Source organism: Lutra lutra, chromosome 6, assembly GCF_902655055.1.
Source record: "Lutra lutra chromosome 6, mLutLut1.2, whole genome shotgun sequence".
NCBI lineage: Eukaryota > Metazoa > Chordata > Mammalia > Carnivora > Mustelidae > Lutra > Lutra lutra.
Genome location: NC_062283.1, coordinates 110,725,340 through 110,747,282, shown reverse-complemented (window position 1 = coordinate 110,747,282; position 21,943 = coordinate 110,725,340). Strand labels below are relative to the sequence as shown.

Sequence of the window (21,943 nt, the reverse complement as noted above, 5' to 3'; positions counted from 1 at the left end):
ATTCTTTAGGCTATACTTCTGTTCTCTTATGGACTCTCTAAGCACATTTCTTTCATAGCACTGACTACTGAGAACTGTAATTATGAGTTTCCTCTTCTACCTCCTTAACTAAACAAACAAGCAATCTGAAGGCCGAGATTTCCTTGTCCTCTGTTAAAAAAAAAAAAAAAAGTCCCTTTCTCCTTACCCACAAATATTAAGAATCACTGGAGGGCACAGGGAAGGATGGGAAGGAGCACTGATCTTGGCTTACAGTAGGCTTGTAAATAAATACTTCTGAGTAAAGAAATGAATGAAATAAAATGTATGAGAGAGGCCAGTTAGAAATGTAGTATTTCTCAGTATCATTTAATTTCACACATTGGTAAGGTAAATGTTTTGTTGCTTTAAAATACTCTTTTTTAAAAAGTCAAGTTGAGGGGTACCTGGGTGGCTCAGTCAGTTGAGCATCTGACTCTTGATTTTGGCTCAGGTCATTATCTCAGAGTCCTGGGATCAAGCCCCAGTTGTTGGGATTCCCACTCAGTGGGGAGTCTACTTGTCTCCTTCTCCCTCTACCCTTACCCCTGCTCTCACAAGCACACACTCTCTCTCTTAGATAAATAGATCTTAAAAAAAAAAAAAAAAAAAAAACTCAAGTTGAAAAAAAGATAAGTATTAGCCATAAGAGAGCACTGCAGTTTTATATGGAGGAAAAATACGTATGAGAAATAATTTACAAACGCTAAGGCACTACACAAATATGAGGTATTACCATATTGTACTTCTACACTGAATATTACTAACATAATGGTTTTAGGAAACTTGACAAAACTGGCATGTATTTATAATGACTATATTTTGCTAAAGTATTTTAGGTAGTTGCCAAGAGAAGGAATTAACTTTTAAATAACTGGATAATGGAGTCCTTTTTTAGATTAGAACAGATGTTATGAAGAAGCTGAGTTCACAAATTTTCTTCTGACAATTCAAGAAACCTCAGTCAAAATGTATTCCCAATACATAAGAATATAAATGAATAAACACAGATATATGTGCAAGGGACAGCAAACAATGGCCCCCATCTATTTTGTATGGCCCAAGAGTTACAAATGTCTTTCATACCTTTAACTGGTTATTTAAAAAGAAGGAAAAGAATATCCAACAGAGTTGTAGCATACAGCAAAAACATTTAATATCTGAATCTTTACAGAAAGTTTGCTGATCCCTTATATATAGCATCTCTTAGATAGAAAGTATGTAAGCTTTCATCAGAATCTAAAAAAAAAAGTCCCTTTCTCCTTACCCCCAAATATTAAGAATCACCAGAGTGCAGGAGGGAAAGGAAGGTGTCTTTCCATTTTTGACATCCTAATGAGTGCAATTCTCTACATTTTGCTGCAAGGTAACAAAGGAATGATAGAACCTAGAATAATATAACTGGAATTATTTTAGAATTTGCCATTTAAAATGCCTTATCACATTAAATAGTTTGAATATGCAAATTAGTTAGAATCAGCTTATGAACTTTCATACCCATTAGTGTCTTCTCACCTGAAGTCCTTTTATAAAGTTTTGAATTGAGAAATCATGATACAAAAAGATGTTGGTCAGAATCTGTAACACTTTTTCACTTAGTTTAAAGGGAAACTGAGTTGTAAGAAGTAGCTGAAAGAGACAAAAGGGGAATAAGATACACTCCTTATTAGTCTTTACTCTTCATCAGTATCTAGTATACATAATGAGGCAAGGAATGATACTATGACATATAACTATGAAAGCTATAATAGTAGCTAAGCTTCTTTTTTAGATCAAATTATCGACCAAAACTTTAAATTAATTTACACAACAGTCACAAACCAAAAAAAAAAAAAAAAGCTATTCATACTTTATCTCCAGAATCAAAAATATCCATCCATCATCTTCCACCCAATTGCTAATTTAAAAAAATACAATCTATTAACTATACAATCCCTTTTCTCCTACCAAAAGCTACTGAGGAAGCTATAGGTTTTGGCAATTCTTTTTTTTTTTTTTTTTTTAAGATTTTATTTATTTATTTGACAGACAGAGATCACAAGTAGGCAGAGAGGCAGGCAGAAAGGGGGAAGCAGGCTCCCTGCTGAGCAAAGAGCCTGATGCGGGGCTCGATCCCAGGACCCTGGGATGACCTGAGCTGAAGGCAGAGGCTTAACCCACTGAGCCACCCAGATGTCCCGGTTTTGGCAATCTTATTATAAGACTTCTTTTTCATCTCTACTGATACACAGTACTGAAGAGTAACACACTATGTACCGTTGAATGAAAAACACCAAAATAACAGATGTCTATTAAAAAAATGTAAAATAGCTGAATTTGTGTTATTCAGCTAATTTTCAATGGTTTATAGCAAAGAATTTACCTCTGAAAATGAAAAGTCATACTAGGTTTTTAAAACAGAAACAGTTATAAAAGGCCAAATGCATTTGGCCACAACTAACTTCATTTTTTAAAAAATTTATTTATTTGAGAGAGAGAAAGACAGAGAAAACAAGTTACAGCATGGGGAGGAGGGGCAGAGAGAGAGAGAATTCCAAGTAGATGCCACACGGAGCACAGAGCCTGATGCGGGGCTTGATCCCATGACCCTGAAATCACCACCTGAACCAAAACCAAGAGTTGGATGCTTAACCAACTGCACCACCCAGGCACCCCAACCAAGCAATTTTAAATACTGTAGCTGGAAAAATTTTCCCCAAAGTATCAGTACATTAATGGTTACCACCTTCATGGGAAAAAGATGAAGAAGCAGTTAGTAAATAAATGGAAGGTTGTCAGGTACCTGGGTGGCTCAGTTGGTTAAAGGTCTGCATTGGCTCAGGTCATGATCTCTGGGCCCTCAGATAGAGTCCCGAATCAGGCTCCCTGCTTAGCAGGGAGTCTGCTTCTCCCCCTGCCTCTGCCCCTTGGCCCCTGCTTGTGAGCTTTCTTGCTCTCTTTCTCTCAAATAAATTTATTAAAAAAAAAAAAAAAACCTTTAAAAAAAAAAATGGAGGGTTGTCATTACCTTCACAAGCAGCACAAGGCACACCTTAAAAGAGCTGAGCCTAGGGGCACCTGGGTGGCTCAGTGGGTTAAAGCCTCTGCCTTTGGCTCAGATCATGACCCCAGGGTCCTGGGATCGAGCCCCACATCAGGCTTTCTGCTCAGCAGGGAGCCTGCTTCCTCCTCTCTCTCTGCCTGCCTCTCTGCCTACTTGTGATCTCTGTCAAATAAATAAATAAAATCTTAAAAAAAAAAAAAAAGAGCTGAGCCTAGCAAACAACTTGTAGAAGGTCATTACTAATTCAGGTAGAAACTCAGAACTAATACTAACTTAGGTAGAAAAATAGAGCTAAAGTCTAAGAAGTCTAAGAAACTAAGAACTAATACTAACTTAGGTAGAAAAATAGAGCTAAAGTCTAAGAAGTCTAAGCTAAATAAATACTAAGAAGTTAGTATTTATTTTCTGTCAAGAGTAGCAATGACAGGAAAGAGTCCATTAAAAATTACAAATTATTTTACACAAAATAGAAGAGTCAAAACATTGTTACTGTTCTTAGGAAGTCATTAAATTCTATTAAAAAGTATTAAAAACGTAGAATTTCCCATTGAGTAATGACTGATTCACAGGTAGGTAGATATAGTAAGATACAATCATTCTTTTTATAAAGCTTGTATTTTGGGGTGTCAGCTCAGGTCACAATCTCAGAGTCCTGGGTTCGAGCCCCGCATCAGGCTTTCTGCTCAGTGGAGAGTTTGCTTCTCCCACTCCCGCTCCCTCTGTGCTCTCTCTCTCTCTAGCTTTCTCTCAAATAAATAAATAAACAAATCTAAAAAAAAAAAAAAACTTTATATTTTATCTGAAGAGGCAATACTGTACCCTATTAAAATCATTACATACAAAAAAAAGTGAAGAAATATGTTCAATATCATATTCTGAGAGATGAAGAAATTTATCACTAACATTTATATTTATAATCTATTCTTGGCAGTCTTTTCATCCTATTTCACTGATAGAGTTTTTCCTTTTTACCTTATCAAGTACTGTAGTCAGATGCTCCTTGCAGGACAAAGACTGGAATAGTTCTATGCACAAAAGAGATGAAACTGCATGAGGAAGCAACCGATGGATGATAACAGGAGATGTGGCAATTCCAAAAATGAGTATTAGTGGAAATTCATGTAGATGTTGACTAGTTTTCAAAGGAAAATATAGAAGTGGGATTTCATTAGGAAGTATATTTCGATACATCAAATTTCAAATTAAGACTTTTATTTGAACGTATACAGTGTAAGACACTGCTGAGGAGTTATCATTCCAAATACTCAAATTTTCTAGGTCACACAGTCCCCTCTATTAAAGTAATATAGTTCTTTCCCACACATTCTAACTCTGAAACTGCTCTATTAACAGATCCTCTCATTTTCTACATAAGTATACAGAGGTCCAGATGGATCACATGCCTCCCTGTAAGGTTATACAATCTCAAATGTTAGAAGAGTTAGGTATCATTCAAATTAACCTCTCAAAGTTTGAGCCCTACCTACAGTCCTCCTAACAGACATCCAGCCTACACTTTGAGAGTTCAGTGACATGTAATACACAAACTTTCAAGGTAACTTATTCTATTTTTCCATATCTCTATCAGACACCAAGTCACCCAACCATAAATAACAGCTAAGAGTTAGGAAACTTTCTTACACATATGTAAGACGTATTTTTAAAGGATACCATTTAAAAATGTTACATCCTTTCCTTGAATTCTTAACTCAAACTTATTGGACATGATTTATTTTGAGCATTACCAGTATGAACACAAATGACTTCCACAGAGTTAAAACAGAACCATCTTTGAGAGCTATTGTGGGTCTGAGCCCTTTGTATCATGGCTGATGACTTTGCCTGTTTTTTCCTATTGGCTACTGTTTTTCGGTATTGTAGCAATACCCAGTTCTACCTTCACAAAAGTACAGTGCCTGGATTCTGTTACTGTTGTACATTCTTCCTCACCTTCTTGCCACAACTTTGTGACAAACGTAGCCACAAATTTAAGCTCCAAAAAAGAACAGCTCTTCTGTCACTTTCTTATTCTGCATTTTTTTAAAAGACTTTATTTATTTATTGACAGAGAGATCACGAGTAGGCAGAGAGGCAGGAAGAGAGAGAGGAGGAAGCAGGCTCCCCGCCAAGCAGAGAGCCCAATGCGGGGCTCGATCCCAGGATCTTGGGATCATGATCCAAGGCCCAACCCACTGAGACACCCAGGTGCCCCTCTTATTCTGCATTTTTAAAGCATGTAAAGCAGTTTAGTTTTAGCATTAAGAGAAGTCTTAGGATTTAGAAATCTTAGTTTCAATAGGGAAAAAAAGATACCATTAAAATAGGAATTACAAGTATATTAGTAAATTGTAATACAATATAGCTTTAGGCAAATGTAGCTATAACTATCAAGTAAGTTTATATATAGAAAAAGTCAGAATAAATTATACCCTTAAAAATGTACCATGGGGGGCGCCTGGGTGGCTCAGTGGGTTAAAGCCTCTGCCTCCGGCTCAGGTCATGATCCCAGGGTGCTGGGATCGAGCCCCACATAGGCTTTCTGCTCAGCAGGGAGCCTGCTTCCCCTCCTCTCTCCCTGCCTGCCTCTCTGCCTACTTGTGACCTGTCTGTCAAATAAATAAATAAAATATATTTTTTAAAAAATGTACCATGGGAAATACAAGTCACTGGATTTTAAATAGGGTTAGTTACTTTAATTGTGAATCTCACAGGACTGCCCTGAAAGTCCAATGAGACCATGAAAGTAGTTTCTCACTGTAAGTATTATATAAGATAATGTTATTTAGAAAACATACTTGCTCAGAAGAGCTATATGTAATTCAGAGCTTCTAAGGGTGCATAGGTATCAGAAAATAAGACCTGACAAACATATCTCAATCTGGAGTAGTTTATCCACTTAATGCAAAAATAAGAGACAGATGACCTTGGTGAGAAAACTACATTTTATACTGCCTTACATGCCAATTAAAAATTGGTTAACTTTAATCTTTTGATCTCCTTCTGGGGTAAAAAAGCAAATGAAAATCTGATAGGAGGTCTTTGAACATTGAATTACAAGGAATTTGTAATCAGGCTGGTTTCTATCCAATTGGTATTAAGATTAAAATGTCATTCATTTTCTCTGGAAAAGGTGCTCTTCAAGTTAAAAGTTATATGTTTCCTTAATAAAAAGAATTTTATGTAAAAGCCAGGTGTTATATGATCTACCTGCTAATAATTATGAAGTCCTGGAGTACATTTGTGGTGAAGCTTTCCATATCCTTTAAGATAAGCACAACAGGAGGAGACTGCCATTGGCTAGAAGAAGTCCTCTTTTTCCTTGGCATTTTTGGATCTGTCTTCTTTTAAGCCATTGTGAAAAGAAGGAGTTAACAGTAAGCCTTACCACCCAAACGATGCTACAATGCCACACGTTGATATATCTTCCTTTATATTTTACAGTAAAGCTGTTCCTTTTATTTCTCCCACATAATAAAGAGAAACTCATTTCAACAGTTACTAGCAGAATCTTTCTGTGTCTGACATGGGAATAATAACCAAGAAGAAAAAGTTTCAGTAAAATCTATAACTCATATGAAATATTTATTTCTGCTATCTGAGAAAATGACAGAAAAAAGCATTGGGAGAAGACCTTCCATAGATTATCTTTTCTGTTAATAGAATGTTTTATTTTGCTTTGCTTTAAGGTGAAAACAAGTATTTTTAAATAAAAAGCACAATAAACTACTCGCTGCTCTGCTACTGTTAAACTTCAAGTTGAAAAGCATCTTTAATATCATCTGGTCCAATCCCGATCTTTTAAAGACATCTGACATAAACTGAATGTACATTTGATATCTACAAAATTTAAAATTGTGGATCAAATTAGGATATTATGATAAGCATTAGACCCAATTTTATCCCTATATAAAGCAAAATGAAAACTTCACTTATGAGTGACTTCAGCAAATACCTTTATTAGAAGTCGCCACAGTATTTTTTCCCATACTCTGGCTACAAAGCATCGTGAACTGCAGCTGTGGTTCTATGGTGCAGTTCTCTGTGAATCACCTAGGTGATCCATTTTCACCAGGGACTGTCATGGTAGAATGAACTTCTTTTTAGCTATCTATTTTTGAATATACTTTACTTATAAGACCATTTATTCCTAAGAATTCTAAATGTGGAAATTAGGTTTTTAAAAAAATGACTATTTCTCATTGGACTAAGTTGACAGTAGGCACAAAAGCAAATACTGAGGGACCTAAGAGATAATACATTAGAGTTATAGCCATTGTCACAGAGACAGAATCTAGAGCAGAACCAATTCCTGACATTGTTTTTGTCCCTAGATGACATTCACCCGAAAATAAAATGGCTTTGTAAGAACTGAAACACTTATCAGGAATTAGACTGCATACTGATAAAGAATACTTTTAGGGGCACCTGGGTGGCTCAGTGGGTTAAAGCCTCTGCCTTTAGCTCAGGTCATGATCCCAGGGTCCTGGGATCGAGCCCCACATCGTGCTCTCTGCTCAGCAGAGAGCCTGCTTCCTCCTCTCTCTCTGCCTGCCTCTTGGCCTACTTGTGATCTCTGCCTGTCAAATAAATAATTTTAAAAAAAATACTTTTAATTTCTAACAGCCTTATGAAAAATAAGTAGCTACTATTAATAGCCGCAAAGCATAAGCATATTCTTATTAGAACAAAACAGTGCTATGTTTAATATAATTCTAAGCCTTTTCAATCATATGCCAATTTCCAGAGAGAAAATTGTCAGTTTACACTTACCTGTGTGACATTCATATACCAGCTAGAAAGAGAATCCATTGAACAATGTGTTCTTTTCTGGGCAACCTGAATACTTCCCTCTTTGGAGTCCTCATCTACACAGCAGCCCATCAACTGTGAAGCAAGCTTTTGCAAAAAATGTTTTATATCTGCAGAATAGGTAAAAAAATGTAAGAAAGCTTATCTCTCTTTAAAACAAATATGAAATAGCTGAAAGTTCTTGATCAGTATATACATTTGGGTAGGATGTATTTTTCTATACTTAACATTAACATAACACTTAACATATTAACTGTTAATGTTCATTAGTATCTTCTCTTTAATATTTAAATTTCACTAATTCAGACTAACACTAAGCCAAAGTTTATGTTTATTGTCCACAATAAAAGTGTTACCTAAGCAAATGTGTAAACATGAAAATTATGAGAAACAATCTATATTTAAATCACACTAGACAGTGAAAGGTTTTTGTTTTTTTTTAATTTTTAAATTTTTATATATTTATTTATTTATTTTTAAAGATTTTATTTATTTATTTGACAGAGATCACAAGTAGGCAGAGAGAGAGGGGAAGCAGGCTCCCTGTTGAGCAGAAAGCCTGATGGGGGGTTTGATCCCAGGATTCTGGGATCATGACCTGAGACGAAGGTAGAGGCTTAACCCACTGAGCCACCTAGGCACCCTGACAGTGAAAGGTTTTTAAGGCCCCTAAAAAACAAAATCAGAAGTGTTATTTACATTAAGTTATTTTACTGATTATAAACCTTCCTTAGAGTCATTTTAAAAGATGTCCTAAGGGCTTTTATTTAATCAGTTCTAGTCAGTTTATGATTATGAAAGTAATATAAGCACATAAAGTCCTTATGTCAGATGAAATCTAAGCCCATTTTACTCCATTTTACATCCTTTATGACTCAATGGCTTCATATACCTAAGATTGGCTCTGGTGATGGACTATTTTTTACCATGCTGGTCTTTCAGAGTAGAACAACAGGGTGATTTTGAGGCTGTGAATATGAACCTCTACAGTCTATTCTCTGTCGGACTAAATAAGAGCTGCCAAATCCCCAATCCTTAATTCTCAGCTCCCTGTCCCAAACTTTCCAACTTATTCAAATTTTACTGCGTTAAGGAACACATCTCATAAAATGCCTAGACTATTGCTGACTGTGAAGTTAATCTGGCAGGATGGAGCTAGAATAAATGAAGAAGTAACAAAGAGTCCTACAACAGTCATGATTACTGCCATAGGCAATAAACCTCACCCTGCCAAAAATGTAGCGCCATGCTCTTCCCACAAATAAAAAGGGATAAAGAAAGCTAGAGAGAGAGAGAGAAATACAGAAGGTCAGAAGAGTTCTAACAGCTCACCAAGATTATTTATTCTGTACCTGGACAATCTTTAGCTTGCAATGAGACTACATACGGAGTGACATTATTCTGAAGGGCTTCTGTTAGACTTCTGAATGTTAAATCATGATCTGTTACATTCACACCTATGGAATAATAGATCATTATTACACCATCATTTGTATTATTAACAATTTAACAACCAACAAGGCTAACACATCCAGTGAATTACTAAAAGTACTTTTAAATACAATTAGTAACAGAAACTAAAAAAATATATACTGCATAAATGAAGAGACCTCCACTGACAATAGATACCTGGAGGCATACATAATATTTATTTGTCAGAAAGGGTATATTGCACAACTTCTCTTTAAAAAAAAAGTTACTGGGCACCTAGGTGGCAGAGTGGGTTAAAGCCTCTGCCTTCGGCTCAGGTAATGGTCTCAGGGTCCTGGGATTGAGCCCCACATCGGGTTCTCTGCTCAGTGGGGAGCCTGCTTCCTCCTCTCTCTGTGCCTGCCTCTCTGCTTACTTGTGATCTCTGTCAAATAAATAAATAAAAATCTTAAAAAAAAAAAGTTACTGAGGATATGTAGTTAACCCCTCAATACATCTCAGGATGTTACTCTGTCAAATTCATAAAGAACTCTTAAAATAATGATTCAAAACTAAGTGATATGTATTCCAGGCTTACTGTGACCCTAACTTAACAAGCGAGGAAAATCTAATCAGTAACACTATTAATGATTGTTGTAGTAAATATAATAGGTTAAGTATACAGTAAGCTAATTTCTAAGGGAAGAGCCTAAAAACGAATAAAACTTTAGGTCCTTTAGGTATTTACTAAGCCGCTCATGTTCTCATTTCCACAAATCAGAGTTTAGTGTTGAGCATGTAGTTATCTGAGTTAAGTGTAATTTCCCCGCTACACTGGAAAAAAATCCTGACTGATACTTTCCTTGACATCACAATCTGTGATTTCTAGAAAGTGCTTTGGCACTTAGGTGCCAATAGCAAACATCTCGAAACTGGTTGATAATTGGTACTATAAAACTTCAACTAGCTAGAAGAAAAACAAAAACAAAAGGTTCAGAATCCAGGCTACCAAGAAACAAAAAATTTTTTCCTAGGAGAGCCAATAAATGAAAATGCTGGCAGGTTATTTTTAAATGGACATATACTTTTTTAAAATAGAAAATGTACAACTGTGCTTAAGCATTCTTTGACTATAGATTTTTTTTTTTACAGTATCAAAATGATATTCCTAGCAAGCATTATGGTCTATGATTGCGATACTGCAACTCTGAAGGAATTTGGGAGGTTAGCAAAACCAGGTTTAGCTCATCTTTCATTGACTGACTTTACAAGCTATTTAACATTCTGTTGCTTAAAACAATGGACTAGAAACAAAAAATCAACAATGTCGTTAACTGGGAGAATGTTCTCAGACAACTGACTTTGAAATACAACATTTCCACTAGTTTCTCTTTCCCTTTTGGCAGTAGGCAGAGAAGGGACTTAAACAGTGCTCTCAACAACCTATCAAGCCATTGCTCTTGACGATGTTTTCCCCACTCTACCTCCAATTATTATAACCTGGCATGGAGAAACAAAGCACCAAACAGTACAATCCGGTCATCACTGCACATCAGTTTCTCACCCATAAATGGAAAGGGTTTTGAAATTAAGTAAAGCTGCATTGAAAAGCTGTTCAAATTATAAAAATTATATAAAATTATTATAAAAATCATTCCCTGTGTGTTGTTACTCATACTCGTCCTGGGATCAGCAGTACAGGCATCAGCATGAGGGCGATTATAAATGTAAAGTTTCAGGCCCCACCTCAGACCTACTGATAAAAACCTGCATTTACTAAAATCCCTTGGAGGCTTTTGTAGGTACACTGAATTTTGACTAAGTAGTGTACTGAAAATCAGGAATGAGATCTAGGTAATGAACAGTATTTTATTTTTTTAAAGATTTTATTTATTTATTTGACAGACAGAGATCACAAATAGACAGAGAGGCAGGCAGAGAGAGAGGAAGCAGGCTCCCTGCTGAGCAGAGAGCCCAATGAGGGGCTTGATCTCAGGACTCTGAGATCAAGACCCGAGCTGAAGGCAGAGGCTTAACCCACTGAGCCACCTAGGCGCCCCGGTAATGAACAGTATTAAAGGCAGTATTAAACAATAAAATAAGTCCTTATCTCAGTGCCCGATAGTTCAACACACCTTGCATAAATAACAAATTGTAAGTGCAATGAAGAGTACATTTGAAATCCAAATAAATCCAAATTTCTTTCTAAAAGAAATAAGGAAATTTGCTAGTATTCCAAAGAAATTTTTTTCCATTATCCCTCAACCAGATGTTTGGTTAAGATGGGACATTAATGGTGGATAGTTAAGTGCCTAAGAAATTTATAATCTGCAATTTAAAAGCAGTTTATATATAATTCATCTAAACCCTGTTCTAAACAATTTAAAATAGTACTATAAAACAATCTAATATTAATAAACTAAGCACAGGGAAATCAAATTAAGGTCATAGATAATTCCATTGAAGAGACAACTAAAAAAAAAAATCTATTTACCCACCAGTGTTTATTACGGAATTCAAATTTCATATATTCTCATAAAATAACTAAAAAGAGTAACACAAATATACTTCCTCTTCATTTTTCTGACAAAAAAGGTGAGGAGGGAACTAGCTAATCCTGGATCAATTTCTCTTCATTTACTGATGTATGATCAACATAAAGAACTTTTATTGGTTTTGAAAGTATACAAAGCTAACTATAATTAGTTTAATTCTTTAAGAGACAAAACAGGTTTATCAAACTAGGTTATTCTACATTATTCTCAACAACAAAACCACTAATTATAAAAACAAACATACACCCATACATACCTAGAATAAGAGCAGCAGTTGGAATTTCTCTGAGTTTTATCTGACAGCCCCAGTCTCTTGAATTCTTCTGAAATCCAGAACAAGACTTTTGCAGAAATTCAATTAGACTATTGAACAGGTTTTTATTTAATTCCTCTTGTAGTTGCTATGAAGAAAACACAAAACTTTATGAATTATTATTAGTAGTAATCTGATGCATCTTTCTAACTTTGGCAAAGAAAACTGTCATGAATTCCAAGGATTACATGTAAAATGATTATTAAATGGAAGAAATTTATTTTTTTATTTTTTATTTTATTTTATTTTATTATTTTTTTTTAAAGATTTTATTTATTTATTTGACAGACAGAGATCACAAGTAGTCAGAGAGGCAGGCAGAGAGAGAGAGTGAGGAAGCAGGCTCCCCGCCGAGCAGAGAGCCCAACGTGGGGCTCGATCCCAGGACCCTGAGATCATGACCTGAGCCGAAAGCAGAGGCTTTCACCCACTGAGCCACCCAGGTGCCCCTAGATGGAAGAAATTTTTTTAAAAAGTTTTTTCCTTAAATCTCCAGTCTTTAGTACTTTGGACTCCCTCACTAAAAAAAACTCATTTAGTCATTCAACAAACATCTACTAACCACCTTACAAATGAAAGGTAGTCTTTATCCTAAAAAAATGGGGGAAAAAAACTGAGCAAGAACATTTACAATTAAAATACATTGGGTAGAGTGCTATGACAAAAGAACAGCACCACTCAACTTAAGCTGAGGAGGTGACATATTTGAGTCAAAACATTAGAGCAGGGGATGGAGGAGGTGATCATATGGAGAGGAAAGTTAGAAGGAATGGGGTGTAGAAGAAGCAAGGAAGGAAGCACCTACCTGGGGAACCACAGTCAGAGCTAAGCATCAAGAAGGTGAGAAGTGGTAGGGAATGAGCCTGGACAAATAAGCAAGGGGCTAGGCCTATAAAATTATACTGGATGTTAAACAGTTAGGATTTTAGCCTGTGGGGAGAACCACTGAAGGAATGTGAAGTAGAGACATGATTCCATCAGGGTTAAGATGCGTGAATCAGGCAGCACTGTGAAGGGGATGGGGGAAGCTGAACTGGCAGTGAGGTGGGAAAACTCCTACAGCCTGCCACAGGAAGGACTTTTCATCCCAAGTCATTGGCCATGAGTTGGCCAATGGTGCCATAGGGACTTAGTGACAGACCTACGGGGTTTGACATCAATGGCAAAGACAACAGTTAGGAGGATCATCATGATCCAGGTTAAGAAATGAAGGCCTAAACTGGAAAGCACAAACTCAAACACTTTCAAGGGTCACCTGGAATACATAAATGAGCAAAGTCCTAGGTGGAAAGCAATAAAGAGTAGTGGGAAATAGTAATAAACAAAGTCCATAACCCTCCCACAAGCATTAAAAAAACAAAAAAAAAATACAACACTGTATTGGTCAAACAAAACAAGTTCACTCAAGATGTTGACCCTAGAGCTACAAATCTGCCATAGCAGAGAAATTATTTCAGAGCTGGAATACAAAGAACATAGGAACTGGACAAGGATGAGGGAATGAAGTAGTTTAAAAATAGCTTGACTTCTCACTTATATAACTGAATGGATAATTTATTTTTTCCTTAATATTTTATTTATTTATCAGAGAAAGAGAGAAAGCACAAGCAGGGGGACTAGCAGGCAGAGGGAGAAGCAGGCTCCCTGCTGAGCAAGGAGCCCAATGTGGGACTCAATCCCAGGACCCTGGGATCATGATCTGAGTCAAAGACAGACAATTAACTGACTGAGCCACCCAGGCATCCCTAAATGGATATTTTAAAGAGCGCCACCACTTAAAAACTGTGAGGACTGGCAGCTATTAAAAGTATATGTCCCAGTACCTGAAGCTATGCTTACTACTTGGAACATGAGTGATTTTTTAGAACATACATATTATACTAAACTAGCATTACCTATGTTTCATCAATAGTCTTGAAAATTGATGGAAAGGAAGATGGAAAGGAACAAATCTGAGATTTACATTATTAGAGAAATATGAAGTCATTAAGAAAAGTATTCACCTCAGTTTCAGATTTCATCTGTTGCCATATCAACTGATAAGTTTCAAATCGAAGCTTACCATCCTCAGACTCATTTTTCCCTTTATTAAAATAGTCCCCTAAAAACACAGAAAGAAATAGGTCAGTTTCTTTTTTACATAATAAAAGTTAGAAAATCTCTGTGCAAAGTCACACAGTAAGGGATGGGACTAAAATATGTATCAAAAATACATATACAAATGTATATATGTATATATGTATATGTATATGTATACATTTATATATATATTAAAATACATACATTTATATACATTCAGTATCCTTTATATTTAATTTTATTTATGTGTTGTATTTTTATTATAGTAATTGTATCTATAAGATTAAAATATCTTTAATTTTTAGGTTATATTTCTATCATGTACTTCTTTCTCTATCATGTACTTAAATTGCTAACAGTATTTAATGGATTTGGTTTGAGACAAAAACATTTAATATTAACATATTTTCATTATTTGAAAGCTTTGTATACTTTGCTTCATATATTTGCTCTGAACTCTCCTTTATGAAATGATTCTTACCATGATTCTTGTTCTTTTATTCAATTGACACTGATTAGCCCAGCCTTCTATTTAGTATATCTATATTATTTTATATGCTTTTTAATGTTTTCCTCCAAATGGTTAGCCATTCATCAAAACACAATTTATCAAAATACCAGTGGTTTTCAAATTTCTCAAACCATGATCCACATTAAGGAATACATTTTATATCATAATTCAATACACAGATATTTAACAGAAACAAAAACAAAAGTTCCACAAAATAATACTTATCATGTGATGGCAAATGTTTTCTATTCTTTTTTTAAAACTATTATGACTAGGTTAATTTCATGATGCACACTTGGGCTTTAACCTTCAGTATGAAAACATTCACTTATTAAATAATCCATCATGTCTCCCACTGATTTGAGGTGCTCTTTTATCTCAGTATTTAAAAATGCACTTGCAACTATTTTCTAACTTCTTTTTTTCTACTGAATCCAAGTCTAGCCCCACAGCTGTCCTGAACTATCTGAAATCATTAAATGATTGGAGCTTGCAGTACATTCACATACGGAATAATTCTAGGTCTCCCTCTTACCACCACACATAATCATTCTTCTTCAAATTATTTTAAGCCATTCTTTCAAATAAATTTTGCCATTGCTAAAAAATAATTAAAATAGTATTTTGACTGGATAAAATAAAATGGGTAGGTTGATTTGGGAAGAAATGATATTTGTAATCTGTTAGAAAATCTACATCCAAAGCACTACAGGTTTCTTCTTTTAATCAAATATTTTACATTCCTTGTAGTTTTCTATTCTCTCATATTTCTGTTTACTGCTAGGTATTTCATTGTAACAACTACAACTTTTAAAGAATTCAGTGAAAATACATATTTTGTTCCTGATTTCACTGAGAAGCCACTATCATTCTACCATCAAGTTTTAATGTTGGCTGGTAATTTGGAATAGATTCCCTTTTAGGTTAAGGAACTTTGTTTCTGTTCATCGTTGACTCAGAATTTTAGGCAAATAGTTTTTAAATTTATCAAAAGCCTCAGAATATACCGAAGTCATTGTATGGTAAAAAGATAAGAGAGGCGCCTTGGTGGCTGGGTGGGTTAAAACCTCTTCCTTCAGCTCAGGTCGTGATCTCAGGGTCCTAGGATCGAGCCTCGAATCGGACTCTCTGCTCGGTGGGGAGCCTGCTTCCCTCTCACTCTCTGACTACTTGTGATCTCTGTCTGCCAAATAAATAGATAAACTTTACAAAAAAGGGAAATATACCATTATTAAGAGACAAAGCAGAATAATAAGGTAACCTTAAATAGAACAAAAAGTCATTTTATTTTGATAATGAGGAAAACCATATAAAATGTTAAAATAGCAAATCAAGACATTCATTTTTTACTTGCTATAATGTGGCACCAAAATACTAACGAAAAAACTGTCAGAAACTGGGAAGTAACAGCAGCAGGACAATTCAACTTGTTACCATGACTTCTCTCAGTCATTTATAGATCAGGAAGGTAAAAAACCAATCAGCATTGAGAAGATCTACAGAATACAAGCTCTCAGTTGACAGGTTCCATCCTGCTCCTACGCAGTGCTTGACTTCAACGCAAACATCTCCTACAGGGCCAGGGCCACCATCCATCTCAGTCTCTCCAGACCACTCTCTCTCTCCAGGTCCTGCCCAGTCATTTTCATGGATGTACAGTCATCCATAGAACACAGACAAGAGGCAGAGTTACCAGTCTTCTCTTAGATATATATCCAAGTGTCTTCAAGTCAGGGGACAGATGGTGGGCAAAATGCAGGGCATCGTCCTACTTCTTTAGGCAATCTATTTCAAGAATTGAAGCCAGTGAAGGCAAGTGCTAAAATCTGGATATGTTTTCCTTATTCCTACACCATCTGTTTTATAATCAGGGTCAATTCCTCTAAGATTCTCATATTAGAACAGTATCTATTGGTCTTAGGTCAGCCCAATTAAAACAAAACAAAACAAAACAAAACAAAACTAAACTAATGTACTTAAAAGCAAAGTTCAAATTATACAATTAAATATATTAGGTTTACTAATACTAAAACTCTGAACAAATCTTAATAAATTATAGCTGAAATTCAACAGAAAACGTTCTAAGGAAACACTCACCTCATATTATGAGACATAGTACGAAGTAATGGTTAGACCAGAGGTTCTGGAATCAGACAACTGGGTTCAATACTAGCACTATCACTGAGAAAGTTCTAAGTATCCTCATATTTTAACGGAGATACTTATAATAGATTCCTCACAGTGTGCTGAGAGGATTAAACAAAGTAACACATACACAGGGCTTAGAACAACCTCGCACATAATAAAAACTCAGTAAATCCTAGCAATTTCATTAGTTGTAATGATATCGCTGGTAATACTAGATGTCATTTCATGCTCTATATCCTTCATAGATAATGGGAAATGAAACTTGAATTTTCTCTAAAAATGAACTACTTCGAGTTTAGCAGTCTTTAACAAAGACTAAAGAAATTAAAGAAATTAAGAATAATTTTAAGAAATTAAAGAAATATTTTAATAATTTTAAGAAATTAAAGAAATATGTTCACAAGTCCATCACTTAAAAATACTTTAAATTGTAGCTATTCTTTGTTCACATTTCTAAGTCTATCACTGTCACTTTTTATTGGGGAGGAAGCAGGGAATACAGAAAGTTTCATGTTTCTTTGAGACTAAGGCTAAGAAAGTGTAGAACTTAAGATAATGGTTTATTCTGTTAAGGAGAAAATGGATTCTTATTATAAATCATATTCCCTACCCTCTGGTCCCCTCAATATGAACCATCATTTTCTTATTTGCTCCTTGAGCAAATTTATTAAGAAATTTATTATTAAGAAACCTTGAGCAAAGGTTTCTTATCTAGCTGGTCCCAAACTGAAGGAATAACACCCTAAGATCTGCATCATGCGATGATTTGGAAAAATCCTATTCAATAACTACACGTTCTTTATTTCCTTAGCCATATAACAATATAGTTCAGTTTTTCTTCTTTAATTCAAAGCTAGTACATACATATGCTTAATTCCACATCATAATTTTTCCATCAGAATTGATTTTTACAGTACTGAATATTAAGTGTAAAGAATAAGCCTGTGAGGAGCTTTTAGGTTTCCTTTTCTAATTTAAATTCAATTAATTAACATGTAGTGTATTATTAGTTTCAGAGGTATAGTTCAGTGATTCATCAGCTGCACAGAACACCCAGTGCTCATTAATGCCCATCACCCAGTTACCCCATCCCTCCACCCTCCTCCCCTCCTGAATGCCCATCACCCAGTTACCCCATCCCTCCACCCCCCTCCCCTTCAGCAACCCTCAGTTTGCTTCCTATGCTTAGGAGTCTCTTATGGTTTGTCTCCCTCTCTTATTTCATCGTCTTATTTTTCCCAGGTTTCTTCTACTAACCAGAATCATGCTGTATATACTGTTCTTTGATGTGCTTGTTGGAGACTCAGCCTAGCACACTCCTTTGAATCCATTATATAGTCCACAGAATTAGTGTCTTTGTTCAAGTTGCTTCATTCTGCGGTTATAATTTTGCTCACTTTTGTGCACAAACTTGAGCACAGGGGCTGGAATTTGGGGAAAGAGTGCCAGTTTGACCCTTGACAATCTGAAGTGAAGGCATGGCAACTTGGCATTGAGCAGGTGGCAGGCCGAGTCTGATGACTCGGGCAGGAGTTCAGCAGGACTGTGAATTTGGGTTCCACAGGCCAATGGCATCATGTGTGACAGGGACATTGCTTGTTTGCTTTTAACTTTTGTTTTTCTGGGAAATTTTATCCCTCCTTCTATTCTAAATGAAAGCCTTGCTAGATGGAGTATTGTTGGTCATAGATTTTTTTCCTTTTAGCACTTGGAATTTATCATGCCACTCCCGTCTGGCCTGCAAACTTTCTGCTGAAAAACCCAGCTATTATTTCTTCAGACAAATCTTCTGCCCCTTTTCTCGCTCTTCTCCTTGTGGGATCCCTATCATGCGACTGATGCTTGACAGTGTCGCTGAGTTTCCTGGATCTATTGTCATTCTGCGTATTTTTTTTTCCCTGTGAGCAGCTTTTAAAAAATTACCAACATCTAGGTACTGCTCCCAGAGATTCTGATTCAACTGGTCTGAGATGGGGTCTGGGCATTAGTATCTTTAAAAAGTTCACCAAGTTGAAATCTAAATATGGTCAATAGATTATACCAATGTTAAGTTTCCTGGCTGTGATAACTGTCACCAGTTACCCAAAATATTACCACTGAAGATTACTGGGTAAAGCGTACAAGGAACTCTCTACACTTTCTTACAGCTATATATGAAAATCCAATTATATCCAAAAAAACCCAAACACAATTTTTTTTTATAAGTTCCCCAAGTGATTCCTATCTGCACCTACAATTGAAAACCAGTACTATACACATTTTCTGGCAGTAATGTCATGATTTGTTTGAAAAAGTCAATTCTTTCTAATATGACCACCAAACAGGTTATCTGGAAATGAATGAAGAAGGTGAAAAAAACAGTATTTTTTTTTTACATTTGAGAAATAATTTACAAATGATAAAATATGACTGTTTTAACAATTTAATGTGTCCTAACAAAAGTATATACTTGCATAACTGCTCCCTTGATCTAGAAAACATTTCCATAAGTCGAAAAAAGTTTCTCTTGTCCTTTTGTAGTCAACTTCCCCTACCAACACTCCAGGAAATCACTGACATTTTTAAGACAGTCTCTCTCTGTTTTTTAAATTTCCTTCTGAGTTAACCTTATTACTTTATTTTATTTATATACATTTTTAAGTAAGCTCTATGCCGAATGTGGAACGTGGGGCATGAACTCACAACCTGGAGATCAAGGGTCACATACTTTACCATCTGACCATCCAGGCACCCCTAAGACAATCAAACTCTTTTGAAAAACAGGGACATATCCTTTGAAGAAAATCTACTCTCTAATTTGCCTTTTGAAGGTATATTTGGATTCCCTTTTAGACTGAAAGTCTGGGATGTACCTTATCCCTTTCACTACACCTTGGAACACAACTGTTACATCAAGAAGGTAAGTCAGTCAAATTTAGACAAGAGAATTACTAATTTAACTAGGGTTAAGTAAATTTAAGACTTAGGGGAGGAAAATTAGCCAATTTGATATTAAGACATCTTACCTACTGGCACAGAGATCTTTCTCTTCTTGAAGTTTGGCTTAAACACAAAGCAGCCCTTAAAAAAATAAAAGAAAGGAAGAAAAAAGCATAAAGTCAAAGTATCCAAGGAACAGATAAATCCAATTAACCAAATATTTTATGGACAAGCAGATTTTTTTAAAAAGGCATTTCTTTAAAGTGCTGAGAAATTCTCTTTTATCTGAATTACAGCAGGAAAATTCTTTTTTAAAAAAGATTTATTTATTTGTTTCTTTATGGAGAGTGTATGAGTGCAGGAGCAGTGCGGAGGAGCAGAGGGAGAGCCAGAGAGAATCCCAAGCAGCTCCCTGCTGAGTGGAGACCGGAAAGAGGGGCTCAATCCCAGGACCCTGAGATTATAACCTGAGCTGAAATCAAGAATTAGAGGCTTAACCCACTGAGTCACCCAGGTGCCCCTAGCAAGAAAATTCTAAATAAGGGGACTATCCATTTCTTTCTCCTCCTTCCCGTGGGATGCTCATCTTCGATTTTACTCTCAGGGAGCTAATCTAACAGACAAAGAAAATATATACTGATGAAATTTAAACCCAGAAAGGTTCCATTTTTATAAAACCCAGAGAAGGAAGAACATAAGTACTATTAAAACGAATAACACTCTCTCATTTCAAAAGAAGTATTTAATTAAACTTCAAGTATCCATAACGTGGTCAGGACATAGATAATTTGGCTATTGTTTCATCTTATATACCTTCTTTATCTGATAAAAGTCTTATTCATCTGCGCTGGGAAACCTTCCTCAGTTCTCTAGTTAGAATTATTCCTTTCCCTAAGATCTCACAACACTTAAAGGCCTTTATTTTGTTTTGTTTTAAATCACTTTCACTGTGTATCACAGTTATTTAAGGGTCTGTCTCACCAAGTAGTTTGTGAGTGCCTTCAGAGCACAGGCTGCATATAATCCATAATTATTTCCTCACTGTCTAGGACAGGCATTAGCATATACATTAGGCAATCAGTATATGGAATGAATGCTTGCCAAGTAATTTTCCTGGTAATCTCCTAGCTACATTTAGCTTCATGTTATTATTTGGCTAGTGATATATAGCCCCCAAGCTACTGGTCCTACATTTATTCTACCAATCCTAAAACCATGCACCATGTATGGCTTCTTAAAGACTACCATTTTTATGGAAAATGAAAGAAAGAATGAAAAAAATATACCTAGAAAAAGTCATCTCAGGACAGTGCTTAAGAAAGCTAGGCAAATATAAAGTGGCCATTTGGATAACAGGATCCAAAATAAGTTCTGTGCCTTATACTCTTGTATCTGCAACGAGTGAACTATTGAAATGCCCATTCACATTTAGAAAAATCTTGTAGTACCACAACAAGCTTGTCATTGACTCCCTTCTATATCCACCTGCAATTCATAAAGGAAAAGGAGCTAAGAAGGAGTGAGATATACAAGGGCCCAGAATAGATCCTAAGGTATGGCAGGTAGTAATATGGTTAACCACTCTGAACTGCTGATCAAAATGATGGTATTTGAGGGCGCCTGGGTGGCTCAGTGGGTTAAGCCGCTGCCTTCGGCTCAGGTCATGATCTCAGGGTCCTGGGATCGAGTCCCGCATCGGGCTCTCTGCTCGGCAGGGAGCCTGCTTCCCTCTCTCTCTCTCTGCCTGCCTCTCTGTCTACTTGTGATCTGTCTCTGTCAAATCAATAAATAAAATCTTAAAAAAAAAATGATGGTATTTGAGAGAGAAGGATTCTAGGAGGAGAGCTAACAGGTAGAAAATATGACAAGGAAAAGGAAGTTTAGATAGGTTAAAAAAAAAAAAAGCTAGCAGTTCTATGAGCTCCTGAAATAGTCCTTACTGATACAAGTAAGTAATCAGTCCTTACTGATACAAAGAATCTTACTGATACAAGTTCCCCTTCATAATCATCTCAATACAAGCATTTCTATTATAATGCCATAAATGCTTTCCTGAACAATATCTCACAATTCTTGCAAGATATACAAAAATATGAGCCTTATGCAATGAAAAGGATTAGACAGCAGACCTTTCATCA

At 35.8% G+C, this 21,943-nt stretch overlaps 1 protein-coding gene across 3 annotated transcripts in view; it reads right to left on the bottom strand.

The window, feature by feature from the left end:
* Positions 1–21,943, bottom strand: part of ORC3 (origin recognition complex subunit 3) — a 62,762-nt gene that overhangs the window by 38,453 nt on the left and 2,366 nt on the right. For 2 of the 3 annotated variants that reach the window (XM_047733593.1, XM_047733595.1), the window contains exons 2-9: positions 19,892–19,946; positions 14,152–14,249; positions 12,092–12,236; positions 9,223–9,327; positions 7,832–7,980; positions 6,269–6,402; positions 4,034–4,193; positions 1,534–1,647 (exon numbers count right to left, since the gene is read on the bottom strand). In XM_047733593.1, coding sequence (XP_047589549.1) covers positions 1,534–1,647; positions 4,034–4,193; positions 6,269–6,402; positions 7,832–7,980; positions 9,223–9,327; positions 12,092–12,236; positions 14,152–14,249; positions 19,892–19,946 — 960 coding nt within the window. The remainder of the gene's footprint in view (positions 1–1,533; positions 1,648–4,033; positions 4,194–6,268; positions 6,403–7,831; positions 7,981–9,222; positions 9,328–12,091; positions 12,237–14,151; positions 14,250–19,891; positions 19,947–21,943) is intronic. The other variant, XM_047733594.1, reaches the window with a different exon arrangement.